This window comes from Photinus pyralis, unplaced genomic scaffold (genome assembly GCF_008802855.1).
Source record: "Photinus pyralis isolate 1611_PpyrPB1 unplaced genomic scaffold, Ppyr1.3 Ppyr1.4_LG2, whole genome shotgun sequence".
In the NCBI taxonomy this organism is placed as follows: Eukaryota; Metazoa; Arthropoda; class Insecta; order Coleoptera; family Lampyridae; genus Photinus; species Photinus pyralis.
In genome coordinates this window covers 3201826-3227420 of record NW_022170403.1, presented here as the reverse complement: position 1 = coordinate 3227420, position 25595 = coordinate 3201826, and the positions used below count along the sequence as shown (strand labels likewise).

At 34.8% G+C, this 25595-nt stretch overlaps 1 protein-coding gene and 1 long non-coding RNA gene across 4 annotated transcripts in view; one reads left to right on the top strand and one right to left on the bottom strand.

The window, feature by feature from the left end:
- Positions 1 to 18407: 18407 nt before the first annotated feature.
- Positions 18408 to 18859, bottom strand: LOC116164290. Its single transcript, XR_004143857.1, has 3 exons — positions 18741 to 18859; positions 18616 to 18687; positions 18408 to 18564 (listed from the first exon to the last, which is right to left on the bottom strand). It is a non-coding gene; the product is annotated as an uncharacterized LOC116164290 (long non-coding RNA).
- LOC116164280 (protein slit) overlaps positions 18605 to 25595 on the top strand; it is a 270589-nt gene continuing 263598 nt past the window's right edge. For all 3 annotated transcript variants that reach the window (XM_031478426.1, XM_031478427.1, XM_031478425.1), the window contains exon 1: positions 18605 to 18641. In XM_031478426.1, coding sequence (XP_031334286.1) covers positions 18620 to 18641 — 22 coding nt within the window. In that variant the 5' untranslated portion in view covers positions 18605 to 18619. The remainder of the gene's footprint in view (positions 18642 to 25595) is intronic.

Below are 25595 nucleotides of genomic sequence, written 5' to 3'. Positions count from 1 at the left end.
ATTTTGTTGCGATAAATTTGAATTTGTGCAGGGAATTTGAATTTTTTAATTGCCAGATGTCTGCCATTTTGTGTCGATTTTGTTTCTAGGGGCAATAAGTTCCTAGTTGGGCGGCCATTTTGACATTTATTTATTTATTTATTTATTATCCCTCTCTTGTGATTGGCCGTGTCATTTTAAATATACAGGGTGTAATGATTGTTGTACACGGAGTATTTGCGGTCGGCCATTTTGTTCCGGGAGAGAGAAAGAGAGAAAGAGGGCACAATTTTCTAAATATAAATTCAATGCAAATTGCTTCTGTCTGTGATAGTCATAAGTTGCCTAAGTATTTCTGGAATACAGCTCTTGAACGTGTACTGCGTTTATTATTTGAACTCAATTATGCTTTAAAACGTCAATGACGAAATAATGTCTAAATAAACTCATTTCTCTTATGCGATTTGCGGTACAAAATGCAAATATTTTTTGAAACATGTTTTATAACAGACCCCTGTATACAGGGTGGTGACTAGCGTAACGCATCATAGTGATTTCAATGTAAAATTCATAACATGCGATTATTGGCTCTCCAAATTATTTTAGAGCAAAAATGTATTAAAGTTTTTTGTAGAAAAATTTTTTTTACGCCAATCAACCGTATTAGTTTTCAATTTTTTTCATAATAAGGACGGAAAATTGGAAAAATAAAACCCGCATGTTTTTCAATATAATCTGCGATGCCATGGAATTTTCTAAAACAAAAAGATATCCAGTTATCAATTAGCAGCAGTTCGAAATGGATTTTATGATCGACTTTGTTACTGTTTTGCAGTTACTTATTCGAACATTTATTGTAAATTTTTATATTAGGAAACCGTTTTTAGTTCTTCGATCTTTCTTTATGTTGAATTCGCTGTTCTAAATATAATACTTTTTGATAGAATTTGATTTGTTTTATAGAAGACATTCCATGGCATGACGGATATTGGCGTAGTTTTTGTATTATAAAATTCCATGGCATCACAGATTATTCAAAAAGATGGGGGTTTTATTTTTCCAATTTTCTGTCTTTATTATGAAAAAAATTGAAAACTAATACGGTTGATAGGCGTAACAAATTTTTTTCTACAATAAACTTTAATACATTTTTGCTCTAAAATAATTTGAAGAGCCAATAATCGCATGTTATGAATTTTACGTTGAAATCCCTATGATGCGTTACGCAAGCACCCTGTATATTTAAAATGGCAGGAAAAAAATCGACACAACATGGCAAACATCCGGAAATTCAAAAATTCAAGTTCACGGCATAAATTCAAATTTAGATTACTGCAACAAAACAGAACAGTCAATCACAGCGCAGTACGTGTGACGTCAGAAAAAAGTGGTGGGGATAACTGGCCTCGCTCTACTCATACTTAAAATTAGTTTGAAACAACAACAACAAGCAAAAACCATAGCGAATGTAATTTAAAAATACGCTAAAAAATTGGGTTTTGACACAAAATTAGTCAACATTTGTTGTTGTTCAAATAGTTTCTTTTGAACAAGTATGTACAGGGTAATGCAATAATATATAAGCATATATAATACGTACAACATTCCTCGATTATTCTGAGAATACGCCTACAAACAATATACAGGGTCGCTATTAAAGTTGGAACAAAAGCTCTCACGCTCAAAGCGTATTAGATATTGACATGCAAATTAGAACGCTTCCATTTGAAATTTTTTTTTGGCACATGGATTTTCAGTGCAACTGCCATCTTAATTTTTTGTAAATGGCAAAGTAAGTCATGTGATACGCCATTAGAAAGGTTATTTTTTTCTCTTTCTTACTTCTTTAAACATGTATGGCATTATACATGGTGTTATATTAGAAAATAATGGAGAAAAAAAACTCTGGTCATGTTTTTTGTCAGTTATTAAACGGCTGATCTTTGCTTTGCTCTCTAATCACGTATCACATGCCCTATGTCGCCATTTAACAAATTCAACATGGCCGTCGCAATGTGCCAAAAAAAATTGTTTAACCTCAAAATATGCCTCGCCGTATTAAGAGTAGTTTCGTACTCTTCTACACTCCAATTCGTCTCGCTTATGCAGATGCAGTTAAACTTCAGTAAATCATCCCCATGGATGAATCGTATATGTATTCCATGTATTTGTTATAGTCGCACAAAAACGAAATGTACTCTTTATTAAACTAATAATTCTAATTAGTTCGCGATACATTCTCCCGTAAATACCTCGAGACGGGCCCCACGTTGTTGCGACTTTATTTGTGTTTATTAATAATAATTTATTTAATGTCTACAGTAAAGCAGCGTTGCTTCCGGTCAATAAACCTAATAAAATTGTAGGTTGCGGCGCGCGAAAATTTTTTTTCAAAAAACTGTCCCGTTATTTTTCGTTTCCGTCTGCCTAATATACATATCCAAAATATCAACAAAATTCGTCGTCCGTACGTACAAACGGAAGACATGTTATTGTTCACGCCTAAAATTCTAAAACGTCTAAATTTTAACATGTCCAAAAAGGATGATCGCAGAGTAAACTAGTTCGAGCTAGGAAGCTAAAAATATGAAAAGTTCACATTTTTCACATCAGGACTGCTTCGCGCTTCAAAAACAACTTTTCTGAAAACTCCCCTCGTACTTTCAAATCTTTCCCCCCCAAAACCCAAATTTAGGTAGGTTGTGAATCTTCTGACGCCAGCAGTTGTATAGTTCGTTACCATTTTTCTTCGCATTATATCAGATCAGTTGACGATAGAAATTGTGCTTTTTCCATTGGTAGTAGGTAATTCGCAAGATACCTACACATTTGTCGAGATTACACATTTTTGAAATCAGAAATGAATGATCGATGAAAAGCGCTAATAACATACATTGGAAAAAATATTTCACTACCGCTACTGCGTTGGGTGTTAGTATGTCAGTTAGGAAATTGAAGGGAAATTGGTATGAATGGGAAAGAAATCTCTACTGACTTTGAGATGGATTGTTCGAACCTATTTTGGGCCTTGCCCGAAAAATTAAATAAAAAATACTTCGAATAAGGAAAATTGGTTCAACAAAAGCTCAACGCCAATTGATTGATCATTTGTGATTTTTTTGGCTTTTTATCGCTTATTTTAGGATATTGTAACGTACCAAAATTGTTTGCCATCTACCGATATTTCTCCACATATCTTGTACTTACTCCATTCCACATTTTTTTGGATTTCCAACTTTCATTTTATAATTTACCGCTGTCTGCTTTTATGCTGCCATTTACATACCTCTTTTCACGTTTTACTGACCAATTACCACAATACTGAAATAAACACCCGTGCTCTAACCATGTGTTGTAAAGTACATTCTTTCCACGTACGCAAATTAAATTATTATATCTGCTTTCAGGTTGGACAATATGCGCTAATTTCTGTAAAATTATGCCGTGTTTTCTTGGAGCGTTTAAGGAAATGCGGCCTGAAAACGTCCCTTTCAGTATGTAAAAGGATTAAGTATACTGACTATCGATTCTTTAACCACCCACTTGACCTACATAAATGTAATAACATTGTTTAAAATTCTCCGAAGGTTCATACGCTATATGTAAATCGCACAGGGATGGCTTTGAATTTCATCAAACCACCCCATTATTAATTATAATCGCAGCGGAAATTTCTCAAGTTAAAAAAGCTCCCAGCGTCTGCTTTAAATCCCGCACTTCTTCGTAATTATTTTACAGAAACTGAAATGTAACACTTTGATGTGAGATTAACAACGTAAGCATTTAGAATTTTATTTCATTTACAATTCAAGAAGTAAAACCATTTTAGTAAAGGAAACCAATATTCAAAGAGTTCCGACGTTTCGCCTCAAGGCATATTTCGCTGCTGCTGCTGCTGCTAATACTTTGTTCTCTTTCGCTCCTTTTACTAAGTACTTATAGACCGCTTCAGCTTTTAATTAAATGCATATATTTTATGTACTGTGAATGTACCCCCTTCATACACGCCATTTTCATTTAAATATTTAATCCAATCGCTACTATTGTTTGCAGAAAGTTTTCAAATTTAATTATAATTTCGTTAAGAACGATGATGTTAAACATCCGTCGGACTTTTTTTTTGTAAATTATACGATCGATGTGTAAAATTGTTTTAATTGAATCTGTAAAAAACGTTGGATAATTTAATCATCCGGTTGAGGAAACATAAATTAATCAGTGGATTTAGCTACAGGCAGTCCGAGAAAGCAAAGGGTACCTACTATAATATCGGTTGTAAAGCAAAAGCGTGGTTTGTTTTAATTTTTTAAACTTTGCATTTAATTCGTTATTGATCCATTTAACATTGAACTTGAAGTAGGTAGTATGTGGATAGCAGTCAAAATATTATGGTTCAACGCTCTATGATTTATTAATTTGCTTAAATACATAACCTTAATGGCGGTATTAATAAATAATAACTAATGTGATTGTAAATTTACTTCACCAGAACATAAAAAACTATCAATGATTTGCTATTAATAAAAATTTTATGGTTATTACACATACACATGTGTGGGTTCCAACTGTTTATTATTTCGTACCTACCCATACCTATCGCTTTCGATATTGGTAAATTTGAAGGTGTGAGAATGTTTAACATTATTCATAATTGATAAAATTTGTGTGACTGTTCTTAGGCATTTAAAGGTTGTTGACTTTCTAGGTGTTGCCCGTACAGATTATCTGAATGGTACTGTTTGTTTTAGAAGTTTGCAAAACTTCCATTGTTTCTTATCTTGCGTTTGTTACACACACTTTGCTAGAAAAAAGTATTACCGTTATCTTATTAGTAAACGATATAGTATCGGTTAGTCATTCATTAAGGAAGTATCGGTGGTAGTTTTTTTGAGCTAAAATATAATAATACCTTTATAATTCGGTTGCCTCGTTAGATCTTTAGTACCTCAACATCTTTTGGATAATAAGAAAGCAAATAAAAACATACATCAATGCAAATATTTCGTTAATAACTTCAACAGTTAACGAAAAACAATTTCTGTTTTCGGGGGTGGATTTACGCTCAGTAGGGTAAAGCATAGGGAGGCAAATTGATCACGATTGAGCAATATAAAAAACTCGAATATTCTTTTGCCTCGGAAAGAATTGGTTTAATCTTTGGTTGTGTTCGAGTGGTCAAAATGAATGGATAAGTCATTGCTACATGTTCTGCACATTCACAGATTCAGATTTGAACTGATTTATTAGTTAATTAAACGTTCACCTTACTTTAAAATCCTTTTACCTTTAAATGAAAGAAACTTCCCCTTTTTATGTAGACTCCGTGCTCGGATCCCAAACCCTATATTTTCATAAATACGTTAACAAATTTAGTAGCCAAGTTTCAGAATATCATATTTCAAATCTTCCAAAAACCAACTTAGAATCTCCGGATCTTACTACATTGTTTTTACAGTCCTTTCAAAATCTTCAAATCCCCAAAATCATTAACATACAGGGTGATTCCTATAGTACCTGCCACCGTTTGGGAGCGTATAGGGGGTGCCTAGGGGAGTATTTTGATATAGGACACTTGGGGTCGGAATCTAAAATAAGGGCGCCAGAACCAAATTTATCTTCTGGAATTTCACGCCTGTATGTAGGCAACCCAACCGACCGACGTTTCGCGCGGAGCGATGCAGAGCGAGTTAGCGCGAGGAAGCGACATGGGAGGGAAGGAGGGAAAACGACAGTCAAAAGCAATAACGTTTACAAGTGTTCAACGTGGCCACCGTTGTTCTCAATGCACTTCCTACATCTAGCCAACTATTATTATACTATTGCCATAGTGTTTATTCACTTGATACGCGTCGTTGCAGACGGGATTTCGTGGGTTTAAACAAAATTCTGATCAAGTGTCAGCCACACATCGCCGCCTGAGATCGCTCCGTGTGCACCGCCGGCCGGTTGGGTTGCCTACCTACAGGCGCGAAATTCCAGAAGGTAAATTTGGCTCTGGCACCCTTATTTTAGATTTCCGACCCCAAGTGTCCTATATCAAAATACTCCCCTACGCACCACCTACACGCTCCCAAACGGTGGCAGGTACTATAGGAATCACCCTGTATTCTCAAATCTTAGTAGAATCTCATAGAATCATTCTTACAATGTGTTGAAAAAATTTAAAAGGTACAAAGACCCTGAAGGGGAAAAAGTCCTAGACAAGTTAGGGCTTCAGGGCTATAGACCCTTAACTTTTTCCCCTTCGGGGTTTTTGTACCTTTTAAATTCTATGGGTTACGACCATGTACCGTTTTCGGTCGATCTTTATGTTGTAATTAAGTTTCGTCGCTACAGGTGAACTCAAATTTGTTAAAGCATTACATTCTAGGGCCTGATGATGACATTTGCCGAAACATGTCGCCATTGATTATTTATATCTTTGTATAATAAATTGAAATTTATGGGGAAGGTTTTGTGATCTTTATTCCGGAGTATCACATTTTCCCAGTAAAATGCTTAACTAAATAGATTAAAATGAAATCATACTCACTGACAAAAAATATTTTCGAAAAACAAAATTAAAATGAACGCGCAAAACAGTTTAATGAATTTAATTAACAATGCATTTACAAAAACTCACTTTGAATTCGATATTTTCATCTTATGGATACGTTCAAAGGTTTCCTCTTTTCTTACCCTATCGATGGGGTTAGTCAAATCCTTATGTGTGGTTGTTTAGAGAAAAATTAAAGAAGAATTTTTGAGGAAAATATTGGAAACTTATACAATATTTGGAACTTACCAACCTATTAGTGTTTGTTTACAATAAACGTATACGTAAATATTTCATAAACCGTAACTCGTACATATTCGTATCGTTTCCGTAAATTTACTTCGCTGTTTACAATAAAGCAAAGCTACATCCATGATACTACAACTGTAGTATCATGATACTACATAGTAGTATGATCTTTGACCGTACGTAACTTTAACATTTAACATTTTCAACTTTTGCGACTATGCCCAAGACTTACATATCGCTTACGTATACGTACGTAAAAATTACGTTCATTGTAGACACCTTCGTATGTTTCTATACAGTTCAACTTTGCGAAATTTGTAAGTGTTATGTATTTCTTACGTATACGTTCATTGTAAACAAGCACTTAGACCCCTTGGATATGGGCGTATGTACGGTATAATGTTGTATGTTAATAAATGTCATTACCATACTGGCATATGGAGTTGGGCTTCCAAGCATTTGATTTTTTTTAAAAAGGTAAATGCTAGGTTGGTGTTAATAGTCTAATTCATTTATTGATTTTTTATTTAGTGACTGACTTCAGTCATACAATTTTTTTCGTCTGGATCCGTCGAAATTTTCCATTTTCCAGGAAATTTGTCCGATAAGTATTCTTGCACGATTAGGGTTTCGTGCGCGGGTGCCCCATCCTGTTGAAACCAACAGTTTCCAATTTTTTGTGTGCTCTTACATCGTTGTATTCGTAATAGAAAACCGAGTTTCGTGGGTTTTGGGGGTGGTACGGGGGAAGCACAAGGGGTGGGAGGTCGAAAACTTGGAGACTTGGGACCACCAGATGACCATCCATGACATGCAAAAAAATTGGAACTACTCCTAAGTGCCCCAGAACATTATAGAGCAAAACACAGTAATTCCCTGTCTTCTTTCATTATCGCCGATGACTAATCTTTCATGGCGCCTCAATCTATTCAGATTTCTGGAGATTTCGCTACAGAATATTCACTCATGTGTTTTTTTTACTCGTATATATACTCGTTAGCTTTATCAAATTATTAATCTAGGGGGAAACAAGTACCATTTTTGGTGTACACCAAAAATTCTAATTCAAATTAATTCACGTTAATTCAAAATAATTCACGTAAATTCAAGTAAATTCGCGTTTAGTCAAGTTAATTCAAGTAAATGCAAATTAATTCACGTAAATTCAAATTAATTTACGTTAATTCAAATTGAATCACGTTAATTGTCAGCCATTCTCGTTAATTCTATTTAATTCACATTAATTCTAATTAATTCAGGTTAGTTCAAATTAACACAGATGAGGTGTACACTAAACATTCAAGGTTGTTTCCATCTAGAATTTTTCCAAGGCAAATTTTTACCAGGACTAGAGTTTTTGAGTAAAATATTTCAACGGTGGATTTTTTCTGGGGACAAATTTTTTACACAAGTATACCAGAAAAGCAAGAGCAATTTTATGAATCTTAAATTTTGAAGACGAGAATTTTTCCACAGAGAATTTCCCAGGGCGAGGGGACAATGTGGGTCAAATATTTACAGGGCGATTTTTTACGTTTCTGGAGGCAAGTTTTCCACCCAAGTTTCCGGGGCGAGTTTTTTACGCAAGCATTCCAGGGCGTAAACTTCCAACGCAAATTTTTCTTTGACGATTTTTTGGGGACCAAATAATCGAAAGGTGATTTTTTCAACATTTTCTGTAGATGAATTTCCTTTTCTGGACGAATGTTTCAAGGGCAATTTTGGGAGCCTACATTTTTCGTAGGTAAATTTTTCGGAAGAGAATTGTTCCATAGCGAATTTTCCTTATAGTTTTTGGGAGTTAAATATTCCAAGGACGATTTTATTTGATAGGCGAATTTTTTAGGAAAGAAGTTTTCCAGGAAGAACCCTCCCGAAAATTGTTGGGGGTGAAATTTTCACGTAAATATTACGGGAGGAAAATTCGTAGAGGCGAATATTCCCTGTATGAATTTACGGGTTGACTCTTGCACGGAAGCATTTTAAAAAGGCGATTTTTTCATAGTGATTTGTCTCGTATATTTTTTTTCGGTGGACAAGCTTTTAGGGGTCAAATATTCCAGGGGCGATTTTTAGAGCGCATCAAATTTTCTGGAATTATTCACGCAAGTATTCTAGCGAAGGTAGATTTTTACGACCCTTTTTTTATGAGAGCGATTTTTCCTAGCGAATTTTCAGGAGATTTCTAAGGGCGATTTTTTACAGGAATCGGCGATTTTCGAGAAACGAATTTTCCAGGGCAAATTTTGTCAGGACGAGTGTATGTGGGTCAAATATTCCAACGGAGATTTTTTCGAGACTAAATTTTCTGGGGGCAAATTTTTCACGCAAGTATTCCAGGGAAAAGTTTTCCGAGAACGATTTTTTCGTGTTTAAATTTTCATGACAAGAATTTTTCCAGGGCGAGACGTGTTTTTAATGTCAAATATGCCAAGGGTGATTTTTTCGAGACTAAATTTCCAGGACAAAAATTTGTTATACAATTATTCCAAAAAAGAATTTTCTGGTGCGCATATCCCCAAGGCGACTTTTTCAAGCCTACATTTTCCGGAAGCGAATTTTTCCATAGGAAATCTTCCCAGAAGAAATTTTCTGGGAACAAGTCTTTGAAGATCAAACACAATAGTGATTTTTTCGAGGCTACACTTTCAGGATTATAAGGGCAATTTTTTCAGGAATCGATGATTTTTTAGAAACGAATTTTTCTTAAGGGGAACAAGTACCATTTTTGGTGTACACCAAACATTCAAATTCAAATTTATTTAGGTTAATTCATGTTAATTCACGCTAATTCAAATTAATTCACATTAATTCAAATTAATTCACGTTAATTCAAATTAATTCACATTAATAGTTACAGTGATTAGTTTAGAAATAAAGGAAAATGACCATAGCAGTCGAGCCTTAAAAAAAATTCACATTAATTCAAATTAATAGAGAGTGGTGTACACCAAAAATTCAAACTTGTTTCCCCCTAGTTATTCATCCTTGTATTGTATGGGAAAAGCGCTGGTATTCAATACAATTCTCCACCAATTGCATAAATGCAATTTTGCCATTGTTAACTTTTGCTGTTAATTACCACTTTCAATTTCTGTCATTCGCTCATTAGCGGTTCATTATGACTTTTCAGCAAGCGCTTCAGTCGATAATTGCTAATGCCAAATGATATTCACCGAAACTTTCAGGGTTACTGGATCACGGTAACGGATAACTTTGTCAAAGTTGCACGACATTATTTTATGTTGCCACTAATGGAAAAGGAACACTTTTTCTTAGTTGGTCTCATGCTATAGAAATACATATTCACTTTGGTATCATCTAAATGCGTACTTCCAAACAATAAAAATAATATTCAAACAAAAAATTTCTGACAGGAACCTCTTACCACTCACAGAGAGATAATGTGAAATTACCCTCCGAAACCCAGTTGAAATAACTGGAGGGAAGGATGTTTTAATGTTAATTTTCCAGTAGATCTGAAGATAAATATTTTCGAAACGTTGATGAATCAAAACATGTATTTAAAATAAGAAAGATGGCATTGGGCCCTGTTACATGACATCTTCTGTTTAAAAAGTTTTTATTGAAAAAAATTCACAATTAAAAATAGCAATCGACGTATGCGAGTATTTTTTTAACAAGCCACAATTTACTTACTATCGAACTGTAGTGACTACCCCTATCCCCTAAAATCAGAAATGATATACTTAATATGACAAGTAAGACACTATTGCTTCTTTCTAAGAGACCGATAGAAGACGAAAACTTTGTAAAAATTTTATTTCGTTTTTAATGCATCACCTTGTATACTAACTGTGCAATGTACCTACCGTTCCTTTTTAACTGATTCGGAAGGGAAAAGGTGAAAAACAATTCCATTCATATAACAAACACGGTGGGTAATGTTTCAACACCACATAAACGATCGACCATTTTAGAAAGTTTGAAAAAATTTGTCAACAAATACTTTAGTGGGTAATTTAAGAAAATTACCAAAATGCTAATGGTGTAATAAAAATATTTCCAATCAGTACATAATTCTATTATCGTTGAAATAAAAAATTTATGACCAGACATATACACCTAAGTTTCTTGTTTTAATTTTATGAAAATTCCTCCTTTTGGTAGAGAAAACTAAACTCGATACCGCTACAGATCATTAGGGCCGGTTTAAATCAAATTCTTCCACAAATGATGATGGCATAATAGAATTTCACAAAACGTATTATCCAACACGAAGCCCACTCTTTATTCTTTTCCTGTCGTGTCGGTACTAATTACAACTGATTAATATCATTTGCATATTTACGATCCCTAACAAGAAACTTGTGTTAACTTTTTTTCTTAAAGGCGCCCATTTTCATGTAAATACAATTGTATATATAATCTGTTTTCGCTTCTAAATTCTCCTTTTGAAATTGTACAAGCGTCGTAATTTACGCGTTTCCCCAGTTACAGAATAACATTAAGTTTTTTACCTCCAAAAATTCTTCAGGTGAGCGATTAACTTGATATTTATAGCGTCGCCTGCGTCAACTTGGAACACAATAGCTGCATAATCGAAGCATTTTTATGCATATAAATTGTACTAAATGATTCATTTTCTTAAAACCTCCAATAGTGTCACAGAGCAACAACACAAAGGATAATTATGCATTGAGCTCTTTACTAAATAAGAGTATTGTTCAAGTAAATTTTACGATTTTCAGTAATTTGCTTAGTTTACCAGTAAGTACTGCAAGAAACTAATTCATTCAGAAGTCAAGTTCCATTTTACAAAGGCGGATTAACCGCAAATTGGGTTTTAGTCTACAATCATTGCTGAACCACCCAACTTGAGTTAATTCTTTTGTTGATATTTCTGAGCTGAACTTCTACTTCCGGGTTGCTCTCATTCGCAAGTTCCTCCACATGATTTCATCTCAATTCTGTCATATTTCCCTTTAGCTTCTTTTATGCTTTGTGAAAGTTTCCAATAAATACTTCTCAATTTCCTCTCAAATTATTTTTACGTTGATTTCTTAATTTCTTTCTCTCCTCTTAACTTCTCGTCCCAGAAGTTCTTAATTTTTCTCAGGTTCTGCTCCGATGCTCCTCATGTTGCCATCAAGCCTTTCTCGATTTATGACTTCAATGATTTCTCAAGCTTTTTTTAAGTTTCCATCATGTTTTAAGTTCCCTTTGTAACGGTAGCTCTAAATTCGGATCTAGTTTTTTTTTCGAAATTTTTGTAGCAAAGTTTCCTAGGAGTTCAGAGATTTCGTAGTGGGATTGTAAGACTAAATAAATGAGCATTTGGTGAAATGGAAGATTGCCCTTTTTGCATCTGTTAATGTCTATAGAGCATTGTTTTCTTAATCGATTCCAGACGAGATGTCTGGGAGTTGGATCATATTCAGTTATGTTAAGTAGTACTATTTAATTACAAGTGGTATTTTGAAATGATTTAGTACATTTATTTGATTCGTAGGGGGGGAATTAAACAAACGAATTAACGAATTAATTAAGTTTTGTAACCCTGGGTTAAACTCACCGTTACCTTTAGGTACCGGCGCCCTTGGCTTACCTAAACATCTGTTGACAACCAGCGGCTATTTTGCTGCCAAACCATTATCAGAAATAGGTCACCGGGTTACGAAGGAGTTAAAAACATCAAGGATCGTGTATATTTAATTAATTTGTGAACATAAGTATATGATTTGTATCTTTGCCATCTCTGCTGAGTTATGTTCGAGTTTGAAATGCGAATGTTGTTGGATACCATCACTTCCTTCTGAAGGGGGTGGCCAATTAAGTATCGTACTCGATATAGAAGTATATTACGAGTGCGAGGCCCTTCAGGCATTAATCAACTAATTATATACCGAGCCCTGCGGCTTTGGAGGTTTTTCTTTAATTGTTTTTAGGATTGAATACGAAAACTGAACTCACTTTTTGGCGTCAACGTCTAGCTTTATTGCCTTCTATGTTTTACTTGTAGGTACTTGGCCCTATACGTGCGAATTTTTGACCGGAATATTATGTTAATTGTGGAGAATCGTTTTAAGATTCAGTAATTAGTTTACTCGATCATTATTGACCCGGGATTTATTCTTCTGGGGGAAATTAATTGTGAGTTTTATCGGAAGAATATTTTGTGCAATTAACGGTATTCAATTTTGGAGTCAATTTACACTGTTATTACTTTCCCTCGTATCTTCTCAGATTGGAGTCGTGTTTGGTCAAGAACAGGTTAATTAAATGCGATGGGTTATTTTTCGCTACAAAAAGAATTTTTTCTATTTCGGTGTTACAATGAGAATTTTGTGCAACTGTTTTCGGCAAAAAACAGTGTTTCAATGAGTTCCATTGTAACATTTTTGGTAACTTTTCATCTCTAAGTTGGCAGTTCGCCAAGACGTCAACGTCAAATCATCAGATGTGAAATCAAATTACATAAAATTTATGTGCTTTCCTTGACTTTTGGTACACGAAGAACTTAATACATTCCAAATCAGCAGTTTACACATCCACCATAAATAAATTTATCTACGAATAAAAATTACACATTCACGGAATTTAAAGTTTCCAAATGTCAGTGTTGTGTTTATCTACGCTGCCAACTTAAAATTTGTCAACGTAAATGGTGTTGCCAACTTAAGACATATTAATTCTAAAGTTTCCTGTAGTTTTTCATAATTACTTTTTAATTAAATTAAAGCCCCGAAATAGAAAAAATAGTATGAAAAACACGTGTTACAATGCTTTATTGTAATACTCCTATCTTGTGGACACTCGTGGCTCCGCTTCGCTACGCCACTCGTGCCACAAGATAGTCGTATTACAATAGGTCGCATTGTAACACTTGTCTTTCAATATACTATAGCTTTGTCGCCGTTAGTGAACAAAAGAAGGTTAAACTTGATTGTTGGAATACTCCGAGATTAGTGTAAATGGCCGCAGTTGAAAAAAACATGACCCATTAGAGTGAAAAAAGTTTGGTTTAGTAACTTCGCATGCTTCGGCACTCACTTAGTTACAGTGACTTTATAAGGACAGTGGCGACAACTTATCATAATCCGCCATATTGGAGCCAATAAATTGATTGTAGGATCAATATACCTTGCCATGTCAAATTGTGCCCGTAGAATAATAAATGTCACTTTCATTTAAGTAAAGATTCTCGTTCAAAACTAATGGCGCAGAAATTAATTAATCAATTATAGCTCGGAGTGTACCGCGTCGTTTTGGAGGCTTTCTATTGGCCAGTTTGGAATTAGCTCCAATATGGCGACCGGAACCAACGACCAATCAAAAACGAGATACCCTGTTGTCGCCACTGTCTCTATAACGTCACTGTAGGCTTAGTCTGGGACTAGGCGTAAAGGTACCAAGTGCGAGTGTGGATTGGACAACTTCCCGACCGAATTTACTTTAATGCTTGGGCGAGAATTAGGATTTACAACCCTAACGTTATAGGCAATGGGAGGCTATTTTTTGTATCTGTTCAAATGACAGAAAAAAATTAAAACGAAATCGGCAATTTCGGTTGTTTTGGCATATCTTCGGAAGCAATCTGAATTTTCTGGTTTTCTTTACTTTACTCTTTAATAGCGCAAATTTTTCCTAACTTGAATATCTTCTATGGTTTCCGGGATCCTCATGGTAGACATCCTTATCTTGGACACAGTGTATATTGGAACCATTTCCTTCTTTGTGCTTTTGGTCACCTAGTGTTTGTTTTATGAGCAAGTAAGTAGGAAAAATCAGGTTTTTGAAGTTAATTTTTAGGAATAAGAAACGAGAGATTTGCTGCGAGTTCAATCCTTTTACAAAAGCCTATTACACAGGATTATCTTATTTTTCAGGTATATTCCCATTTTTCAAGTTGTCCATCAGAAACTTTAAATTTTTATGATTCTTTAGATTCCTCCGTTTCTTTGGCTTCGTTTATATTTGTAGATTCATAAAATTTTTACCTTAAAAAGGTTATAGTGTTTAGGACTTCTCAGTTCTTAATTTATCTCAGATTCATCATGTTATTCCCAAGCCCATCAAGTTCGTATCAAATTCTTTGGAAGGTCCATCCAATGGACGCGATGGATATGGACAAGAAGTAGGAATATCCTTATTTCATTCCAGTACCGTATTTAATAATAATAATAATATGCATTTATTGGCAAATGGAGTTCACAACTAACAAAATTAATAAATCCATTCCAAATTAATATGCCCAAAAGCCAAAAAGACTGTATCGCCTAAGAATCTAATCATCGGCGTTCTTCCTACATCCTCTCACAGTAGAAAAAAAAACATCAAACAAAATATAAAATATACATGAACTATAATATATATACACAACAAACACACTAGCCAACCAAAAGTAAGACACATATAATACTGAATGTTACAGGCCCTCAGCTATGTCTTATTAAAAAGATAAAAAAAGAGAAAAAAAAACAAACATATTCGCACACCACTTACTACCTATAGCTAGTACTATTGGGAATGAACAACACATCACCCCCAAAATCGTTCATAATCAGTGTCTTGCTAATTCTTCGATTGGTTACTCAGAAGGGTCTCCCTTAGCTTTTTTTTCACGGAGAGTGTTAAAATGCCTCAATGGTACGTGATAGTCGAATCTACTGATACACAAAACCTTGTAACCAAAATAAACTAATTCATTATCGTAACTTTTTGTCTTATAATTGAATATTCGTAATTATAACCTCCCATAAAGCGATTTAATTGCTAAATGCCCAAGCGCGCTAGCTTAGTTTGATTTGTATAGGAAATATAGCACCTATAACCCTTTATAGCAGTAAAGCCCTTGCATGCAAACTTTATAAGCAAGCATATGACTTCTTGAAAGAGAAGATTTGTAGCGCAATCACGTAAATTACCTCAAGCCATGATGGTTCATAAATAAGTCATAAGCAGCACAACGTCTCGCCCTTCAGCTTCACACAAAATTGTTTCCGAAGTGTAAATTTACTAATACCATTCGGATGCACGTTTCCAACTTTAAATATTTAACCAATCTATTAAGAAGTCTACAGATGAATGGACGAAATGAGAGAATATATTGGCCCATAAACATTTTATAACCCTTAATTTATCGTGAAAGTTAGTTTTCGTTCGATTACAACAGACATACGAGATTACGAGATCACGTGACTCGATCGAGGGGTTGCAAATTTTAAGCTAAGCAATTTCGTTGTTTTTTGCCTGTAAATCAGCAACAATTCACTACAGAATATCGTGTCGGAAAGTATTTTAGAAAGTTAGCAGCTCTCGGTCATAAACTGTGTCAAATTTTAGGTTAGTTTACGACGCTGTATAAACACGGAAAATTGGATTTTAAGTAGATGTGTGCGCGTTTTGAGATTTTTTCAATTTTGTTATTATTAAAACAAAATATCAAAACCCTAACAGCGGAGCCTACTAAATATTTTATAAATGGAATTTTAATGTCGCTATTGAGAGCTTTATATAGAGGGCGAAGGAGGCGGCAGCAGTTTTATAAGCTTTTTAGCCTCAAGGAAAAGGTTCATTATATATTTTTATTGCTTACTAACAAAACTGCATTTTATAGGATCAGTGCGAAGATTTCTTTCGTATAATTTTTTATAACTTTATGGCTAGTGGATTTTTACGCGTATCAAAACCGCCTGAGTTATACTCAAAAATGGCGGTACGAATTATCTTTATTGCTTTACAGCGCAATTTGCGCCACATAACACGAAATCATTGCCAACATTCGCCCATATATTTACCAATTAAAATATTTTCGTGTTCGTTTTTACTCATTTTAGGGTACGTGTAAGTACTATAAATACCTGTGACAATTTCGAAAATTTACTTGTAAATTACCTACCTACTTACAAGTTTTATGATGTGTAAAAATAAAAGTCCTTTTTTTTATCTTAATCATTGGTTCTTAAATCGTCCACTTTCCGCATTGCCACTCAGTGTACATTTCGGGAATTTATCCAAATTGTGTGGAAGTCTCCCAGAAATAAAATAAACCCCTAAAGAGTATCTAAAAAAGTGTCAGGGCACGTCGATGAGATCCTACGGCGTCATTGGATATGACCCATTTTCAATAGGCTTGTTACATGTGATATACCGGGTGGTGCACGGTAAGTAGGAACATAGGGATTTAACATAGGAAATTAGTTTTATGCAATATTCTGCCCTCCGGTACATTTTACAGAAAAAACTGTAGAGTTAAAAGTTGTTCAGAATTAAAAGGTGCATACAAAATGAAGGTAAAATAAGCTTTCCAACGATGTGTTGCAAGAACTATGTTGCCATTTAAAAAAACACAAAATGGCGACCGCGTTAAAAAACGATTCAGGAGAAAAATTTTCTTTACCCAAAATCGTCCTGAAACCTTCATTTTCATGCCTACTTTCTATCAGGAAATTTTGGTATCCATGACAGAGGCAGAACAGACTACTTTTCTTGGCGCTTGTCACTTTACTGGCCGCACCTGTCACTTGACCGGCCGCACTGTCACTTTACCGGCCGCATTTGTGACATTGGTAAATGTCTATAATGACTACTGTCATCAATGACAGATTGACATGAATCAAGTTCCGTATAAAAATTAAACTGTTATATTAAAACACGATTTCGGGTTAAATTTAATACAAAACTCGTCAGTAAAATGATATTACTCGACGCGGAAATTAAAGTACTCGGCCCCAATGGGTCTCGTACTTCAATATTTCCTCGCCAGCAATGTGACATTTTCCTGACTTTTATGTACATAACTATTTCATGATAGAATATGCACAAACACATCTTATTTAAGTCCTAAAACTTTCAAACCTATATCTCCAACCGTTTTCACGGTAGCGCTTTGGTTCCATCTTTATATTAGCCACTCTGTATATATCACTTCCACGAAGCACTCAAACTTTCGTAATTATAAACCGATTTCGACCAAACTTTGTAGCGTCTACTACCTAAAATCAGTCATGCTTAAATGGAGATGACCATACACCAGCTAGCGTCAGCAGGTCGCGGGTATACCTGTACACCAAAAAGTGTAAGCTGCCTAAGGGTACTTATATTGCTGATTAACGCTTGCTCATTTGCTCAGGGCGCCAGATCCACCAAGCACTTGACTCTGCTGATCAGGCAGAGTAAGCTGTTCCTAAATCGCTATGACCCTATATAATAAGTTAAACAAAATGGCGGCAAGGTCGTTTAATCAACGGGAAATTAATGCGTGTATAATTTGTTGTACAAAATGTAATTACATTGATCGAGGTATGAGATATGCAGTGTACAAAATAGGAAAATCTGTTATTATACGAGCAAAAAGAGAGGTTAATTCGCCTTTACCACTTCACCTACAGTGGTTCATATAACACGCAAAGAATAATTAAGAGCGCTCCTCACGGGTCCTGGGAAACAGCCGGCTATTTATCCGCACCCTGTATAACCCGGTACACATAAATACATAACCTAACGTTTACCTTTACCCAACGAATTCAACCCTGACAAATTGGTGGTGAAAATTGAAACACAAGATTATTACGAATGAGGTGATATGATAATAATTCTACTTCGTGTCTTCTTTAGATGGTAATGTACATAATAAGTGTAATAGATCTGACCTTTGCATTCGTAGGGGAGGGGTAGTTTCGTAGGTTGGAGTCCGAGGTCTTTTGCGGTCTGCTGGCGTAGTTGAATAAATACGCAGTAGCAAGAAATGCTCCTGATTCCTTGGTGGAACTGTGGAAGGAGTGTGAGTGGTCCAGTGGACAACGAATGCTCGTAGTTAAAGGAAAAAATTAAAACAGCTAGAATAGAATAGTCGATAAGCGACTTCATCTCGGACAACAGCTACCTACCTAGATGTTATGGCTGTTACAACTTGGTACGGTGGTTTTTTTATATGGAAATAAATTCTAATCTAATATTGGCTAAAAGGGAAAACACGTTAACTAATGATATGAGGATAAGGAGTTTATCTTACCCACAGTGGTGACACATGTGGCCTAAAATTCCGTAAATCCCAAAATATGGGTAAGAAGCAAAACGCTACTAACTGTTAAGCACCAGAACAAAATACTGCTTCTATTTTGCTACTACCCAACAAATCCTGATAATTCAGAAAATATTTAATTATATTTTACAAATTTGGGTAGTAGTCTCATGGAATCAACGTTCTAATCTGTCTCTACGTCTAAAATTGTCCACCACCTTTCCTTTATTTCGCAAAAATTCCTGTGATAAGAAGAAGAAGACGTCCTTGATTGATAGGACATAATTTAGAAAATGGGTAAGTTGGTACCTGGTTTATAGGCAACTGATCTACCATAAGATTTTTGAAAATGTTATGTTACAACTTTAAGGGTTGGTATAACTCATATCTCGGTCAAATTCGTGAATTAGTGATATTGGAACAGAAATCTACCTACCTACTCTGCTTGAGGGTCAGATATTAAGCGGTGTAAACTTTTTGGATTCTACATGCTAAAATTTATTAGAAACCGTCCACTTTTTTAGTAAATTTTAGTAAAAGTTGTGTCTATTTGAAATAGTTACGTGCAAGAAAATAATGTGATACAAAGTTCTTCCGGGACCGCGTATTTTAAATACTTAATTTTTTTTATTATTCCACTTGCTTGCTTTTAAATGCAGTTTCCATAAGGTTACCCTGTAAAATGGGGACCATAGACATTTAAACCTTGAAAAACTTGTATTTTTACTGATTTTTGTGCAAACTCCGGCACCTTTATAGTTTTAAAATATGATTATCTGTACCAACTGCAGTTGGCACCCCTATTTAAAATTAAAGTTTTTCTACCTAAACGGTGTAAATTTTTTTGGACACTACTGGGAAACAACTTCGGTTAAATTCCTTTTTATGCAAAATAATGGCAAAAATAAAACTGTCCAGCAGTTGTGATGTAATATATCTACTTGGTAGTTTTTAAATTTGTCGTTCCCGCTTTTATGCATCCTATTAACGGAGAAAAACGCACTGGAATTATTTTACGGGAAAGTGCAGCAAATCGAATTGAACAAAGACGTGGGTTCGCGAGCGGGTGCTTATCATGCTTTCTTACTCGAGCTGTATTATCTCGATAGGAATATTGCTAGTTGGGAAGATTCCTTTACCTTAATTAATGTTTATCTTGTTTTGACGTCAGGGTTAGCTTTATCATTTGTTAGGGGAAGGTTGAAGATTAGTACATGATGTTAATTTAATGTAGGGCGTATTAAAGTAGTAAGTAAAAGTGGAGTGTTCCATAGGTGTGGGTCGCTTTCATTTGAGATTAATATACAGGTTGTGTAGACAATTTAGGGTATCTGGGAGATTTTGTGTAGATAGTTGTGTTATGTAACTTTTTACACGGCGGATCATCCTATCGTCGGTTTGGTCTTCTAATTTGTTTCTTATTAAACCTTGAAGACCAAATGAAATTAGCAATAAAATGGTAACGAACGTACACATTCATTTGTTTTATTTTGATGTAGCATTTCGAGATTCATGTTATTGATGTGATTATTAAATTAAATTATTAATTAATTAAATTAAGTTTTTATGAACAATTAGGGTACTAACATGTTACATAATCGAAAAGAGAGTCCAATGAAAAGGTGCACTGCCATTTAAAAAAATTCATTTGTTTTTCGTTACTCATTTGTTTTCTGAAATAAAAACAACTAAATGCTGCCTTATTATGCCAGTCCATAATTTTTCCTGTTACGCAAAGGGATGTTTCTAAACAAAGGTTGATTAAATAAATTAAATTAAATCTTACTCAACTTTAGAAAAATTATTTAAACGAATTTTTAGGGCATTATTACCAATTTGCACAAATTAGGGAGGATGGGGGGATCACGACGGTTTGCATCGATAGTGAGTATATTTGTGTATTGAAACCTGATCATTAGTACACGATTCCTATAACAGCAATGAGACTTTTACAGAAAAGCTTTACTTTGTTGCGCCTGATACCTCGTTTAATTTAAATGAACAGAAGTTGTTGACATCCCTATTGATTTGCTTGATACTTTTTCGTATAGTCGGGAATGTTCGAAGTAGATTGTATTTTAAGGACTGACAGCACGAAATAAAGAGTAGAACACAATTCTATATTTCTTCCAATTAAGAATGAACAAAACGGCTTTTAGACGGAAATGAAAATCTGAATTGAGGCGATTTCTCAAAAAAGAACAAATAGTGTACCGAAGCATTACATTTTATGTACACAACAGTATGTTACGTAATTAGATTCTAACTGGGCGCAGCCAAAATACACTTTTTCACACTAGAAGTTATTTAATTAATTAAGCACATTTTTCTCCTGATGCTTCGATAGCTTTAATACCCACACGTGTTTACTCTACGAAGAATTTCAATGTAGGATGTCCACTTACAAAATTGGAAAAAAAATTATAGTAGAAATAGAACAGCACTTCCAATTATTCAGCAACAAACCGCCAATTTCAAGTTGCAATTAACCACAACACCATTAATTGCGAAAAATTAATTAAGATTGTAAACACGAACGGATCTTGATCCCTAATTATAAATTGTTGTAAGATACAAGAATCCGTTATGTTTGAATGCAGCGAAAACAATCTCATCAACCCACATTTATACATATACAAATAATGTTAATTAAAATATTCGTGTAACTCGAAAGACCATCCTTTAGAATTCTTGAATTAAAAACGGTTACGACACGAATACTAATTAAATATTGACAGTCGAATTATCGTCAAATAAAATGACGGAGCTCGATTAAATTACAAAAAATAGGAATAATAAATACTTAATCATTCTTCGTTTTTTTCCCCCGTTTCTTGTGTCTGTTACTTCATTCATTTAGTCTGGAATGAAATATGGCGGCTCTTAATTCTAAATTAAAAACGAATAAATTTACTTTCTCTGTCGTTAAAATTTACATACAAGTTTGTACGACCCATACACGTAGGTATTGTAAAAATTCGCAAAAGTGAACAAAAACGGGAAGGCTTCATGCAAATGAAGAATTTGGTCCAAAAATAAAACTGTTATGAGTTAAGTTTATTACAGCTCATCTGATGGGTGGAAATGGAAATAGGTACTTTAGTTTATTCCTAGCACGAGTTGATCTTTAATTAACCAAGCAGACACTTAATCATTCAAACGTTCTTAGTATTTAGTTTTAAATGTGTATTAAAATTCCGAGATTACCGTTAGACAGAGACGCGCAATTGGATTATTATGTACAACGGCAAGATGGGCCAAGAAAATTGTTCTAATAATAGTGTAAATTGGGGGTATGCGCCTGTCAGTTATTAGGCGAGTGGGTGTATTTACACTACGCTAGCCGTCATATAAGCTAGACTTATTGGTTTTTCAATTCAGCAATGCGTTAAAATGCAAATGCAATAAACGCAGCGTGAACGGAATTTATTATAAATCTTGGTCTTCAAATGCGCGAAACTCGTTTAGTCGCAAAAATAATTATAGGTTTCCATTAAATTAGTTCTTATAGTGAGCCTCGATGACTGTTGGCGAAGGAGGCCTGTGACCATTAAATATACATTCCTCCTCACGAATATTGATATTGTTTTATTTCAATATTTTAGTATGCATACCGTTCTTGGTTCTTGTAATGTGTTTATTATCCAGTTTTTGGGCGGAACACACTGTGTTTCTTATTTATCTAATCTTATTCTTCGTTCTTCCTAGTCTTAACATAATTGGTTTTGATTACAATATTTTACATTGATGGATCATTGACCATTGCATACAGTTTCCATGCGATGCGGTTAAGGAAGGCTTTGACATTGTTTGCACTTTCCTTTTTGGCACGAATACAGTGTACTGACATCTAATATTTCCCACACAATCGTACAATGCTAATATCTTGAGCGATGTAGGTACATTATTGCACTTTTACTTGTAGGAATAAAGTGATATCCTCCGCAATTACATGTAAATATTCTAGTATGTACGTTTAAAACGAGAAGGAAATTTAATTTTATTACATAAATAGTAAGGACTTTTCTGTTCTTGAACATGGGAGATGGCAGAACAACTTAAGCACTTCTTGTATGTCTGTCTAGCTAGAGCCATGACCATGACCGCCTTTTTGTTATATTATCGCTTGAACATTGCTGTTTGATATCATCGATCAGGTTTCTATACGATCTTCCACACAATCTCATAGATTGTCTAGAACGAAATCTGCTGTTGACTTCTAGAAAAAACAAGACACGAAGAATCGCATACGATTTTCAGTAGGGGAATTTTTTGCCACTCGGTAACCAGACTTTTAGGCCGGCTCATAATTAAGAGCACTGATCCTTAAACTTAAAATCGATTGGCTTCCGTTATAGGCTTCTTACCGAATTTGGTGTTGACCATCTCGATGTAATTGCGTAGCTTGTCCAACGTTTTCGACATTTGCTTTTTAAAAAAACTTTCATGTCCAGTCTCAGTATGCAACACTGTTACCACCATTCGCACGATTTGCCCTTCTCTGCCACTCGTCAATCAATTTTCCGGCCGCGCCCTCAGAGCAGTGACCAGATTTCATACTCTTCTGGAAGGCTGCCAACCAAAATCGCCATCATTCACTGGTCATTCAGAACTGCAAAAAATAACCGGACGAACAACTATAAAAATTCTCAAAATTCATTCGCGACGCCGGTGTGCTGGGTCCATAATATTTTGGGGACAGACAGACGGAACAACGTAATAGCAACGAGATAAAATGAAACACGTTTCCTTTTACTGATCAAACTGATGTACACAAAATATTTAAAAAGGCAGTGTTGCTACTAATCTCCACATATATAAAGTGAAAAGAATTCCTAAAAAGAATCCGCGAGATTGATTTAGCAAATGGCTGTCACTTACGTGTTTCATAAATCCAATTTAAAGCCTCCAAAATGGGAGAATTCGAGAATCGCCAGAATATGATTCTATTTAAAAATGTGCAATTTATTAATACAACCCGCTTAAAAGTTGTCGTCTACCAACGCCTTTAAAAATCAACAAATAGCAATCCGTTGGTCTTCGAACAAAAATTACAGTAATACTTAACCAAAAATAATTTATATGCATCCACTTGAGAAAATAAAACTGTTACGCCCTGTCCCATGCGATAAAGACGGATTTTTAGAAAATTTTTAATTTGCGATAAACTCTCTACGTCAAAATTACGAAGAGAAAAATGAATTATTAAGAGAAGTATTAACGAATCTGTACGCTATTTAGTACAGATAGAAAATTTTGTTTACCCAAAATGGTCCTGAAACCTTCATTTTTTATGCCTACTTTCTGTCACGAAATGTTAGTTTCCATGACAGAGACAGGGCAGACTACGTTCTCGGCCACTTGTCATTTTACTGGCCGCACCTGTCACTTTACCGGCCGCATCTATAACATTACTAAACGTCTATAATGACTCCTGTCATGTCATCACTGACAGACTGACATTAATCAAAAGTTCTATATAAAAATTGAAATTTTATAATAACAGTTATTTACATAAAAGTCAGGAAAATGATGCATTACTGGCGAGTTAATATTGAAGGACGAGGGGCCGTGTACTTTAATTTCCGGGGCAAGTAGTGTCATTTTAGTGACGAGTTTTGTATTAAATTTTACCCAAAATCGTATTTTAATATAAAATTTCAATTTTTATATAGAACTTTTGATTAATGTTAATATGTCAGTGATGACGGCAGTCATTATATAGACATTTGAAAATGTCACAAATGCGGCCGGTAAATTGACAAGCGGCAGGAAACGTAGTCTGCTCTGCCTCTGTCATGGAAACTAAAATTACCTGACAGAAAGTATGCATGAAAATGAAGGTTTCAGGACGATTTTGGGTAAAATACGATTTCGGGTAAAATTTAATACAAAACTCGTCACTAAAATAACATCGCCTGACTCGGAAATAAAAGTACTCGGACCCAAAGGGGCCTCACGCTTTAATATTTCCTCGCCAATAATGTGCATTTTTCGGACTTTTATGTAAATTACTATTACCGATATGTTTTCATATAACCCATTGTAGTTTATTAAGTGGACATATAATCAACTTTCCAAATTGTGATTTCGGACACCTTAACTAACAAAAATCATCCCTCACATTTATCTTATGCGTCCTAGACCTTCAACAGTGTCCCTGCAGGATGGTTCAACTTATACAAAAGTTAAAACAAATTCACAGCTTATAACTTTTATGTATTTTCTTATGACGTTTGGTATAGAATTTTAACACGTTGAAATTTAGCCATTGAATTCTACAATGTTTCCAAAATACCGCATTTATTTAGTTAGGTAGCTAAAGCATTCGTGACAAGGGAAAAAGTTGTCTCGCAAATTGCCACGGTCTTACATGTACTGCACACTAAAAAGATAATGTTCGTAATTTTCTCAATACGATATATAACTTCGATGCTTTTAGCAGTACGTCAAGTTCCACTTAACTGTCGAGATGTGTAACTTTGAAGCTACCGCCCACACGCTAATAAATATTAACAAAATGAGTTGTTTTAGTTATACACATCCACCTCTCAACAGCTATTCACTATAACAAAAGAGTCATTATTCCGTTTCCGTTCATTACCTTTAAATGAAGGGTACGGCATCTGCGCGATTATTCGTATACAGGATGACAATTTGAAAACTTACCACCCCCCATATCTTAGTAAATAAACGAGATATTTAAAAAAATCAAAATCCGTTTCGGTAATTCGGAGGGGGAATCACAATGACATAGTTGGCGATGCACCCCCTCCAACCCCCTGCGCCCCAGCCACCCCAACTTTTAAATCTTAAATAGCGACCCCCCATGTGTGATACGTCGTT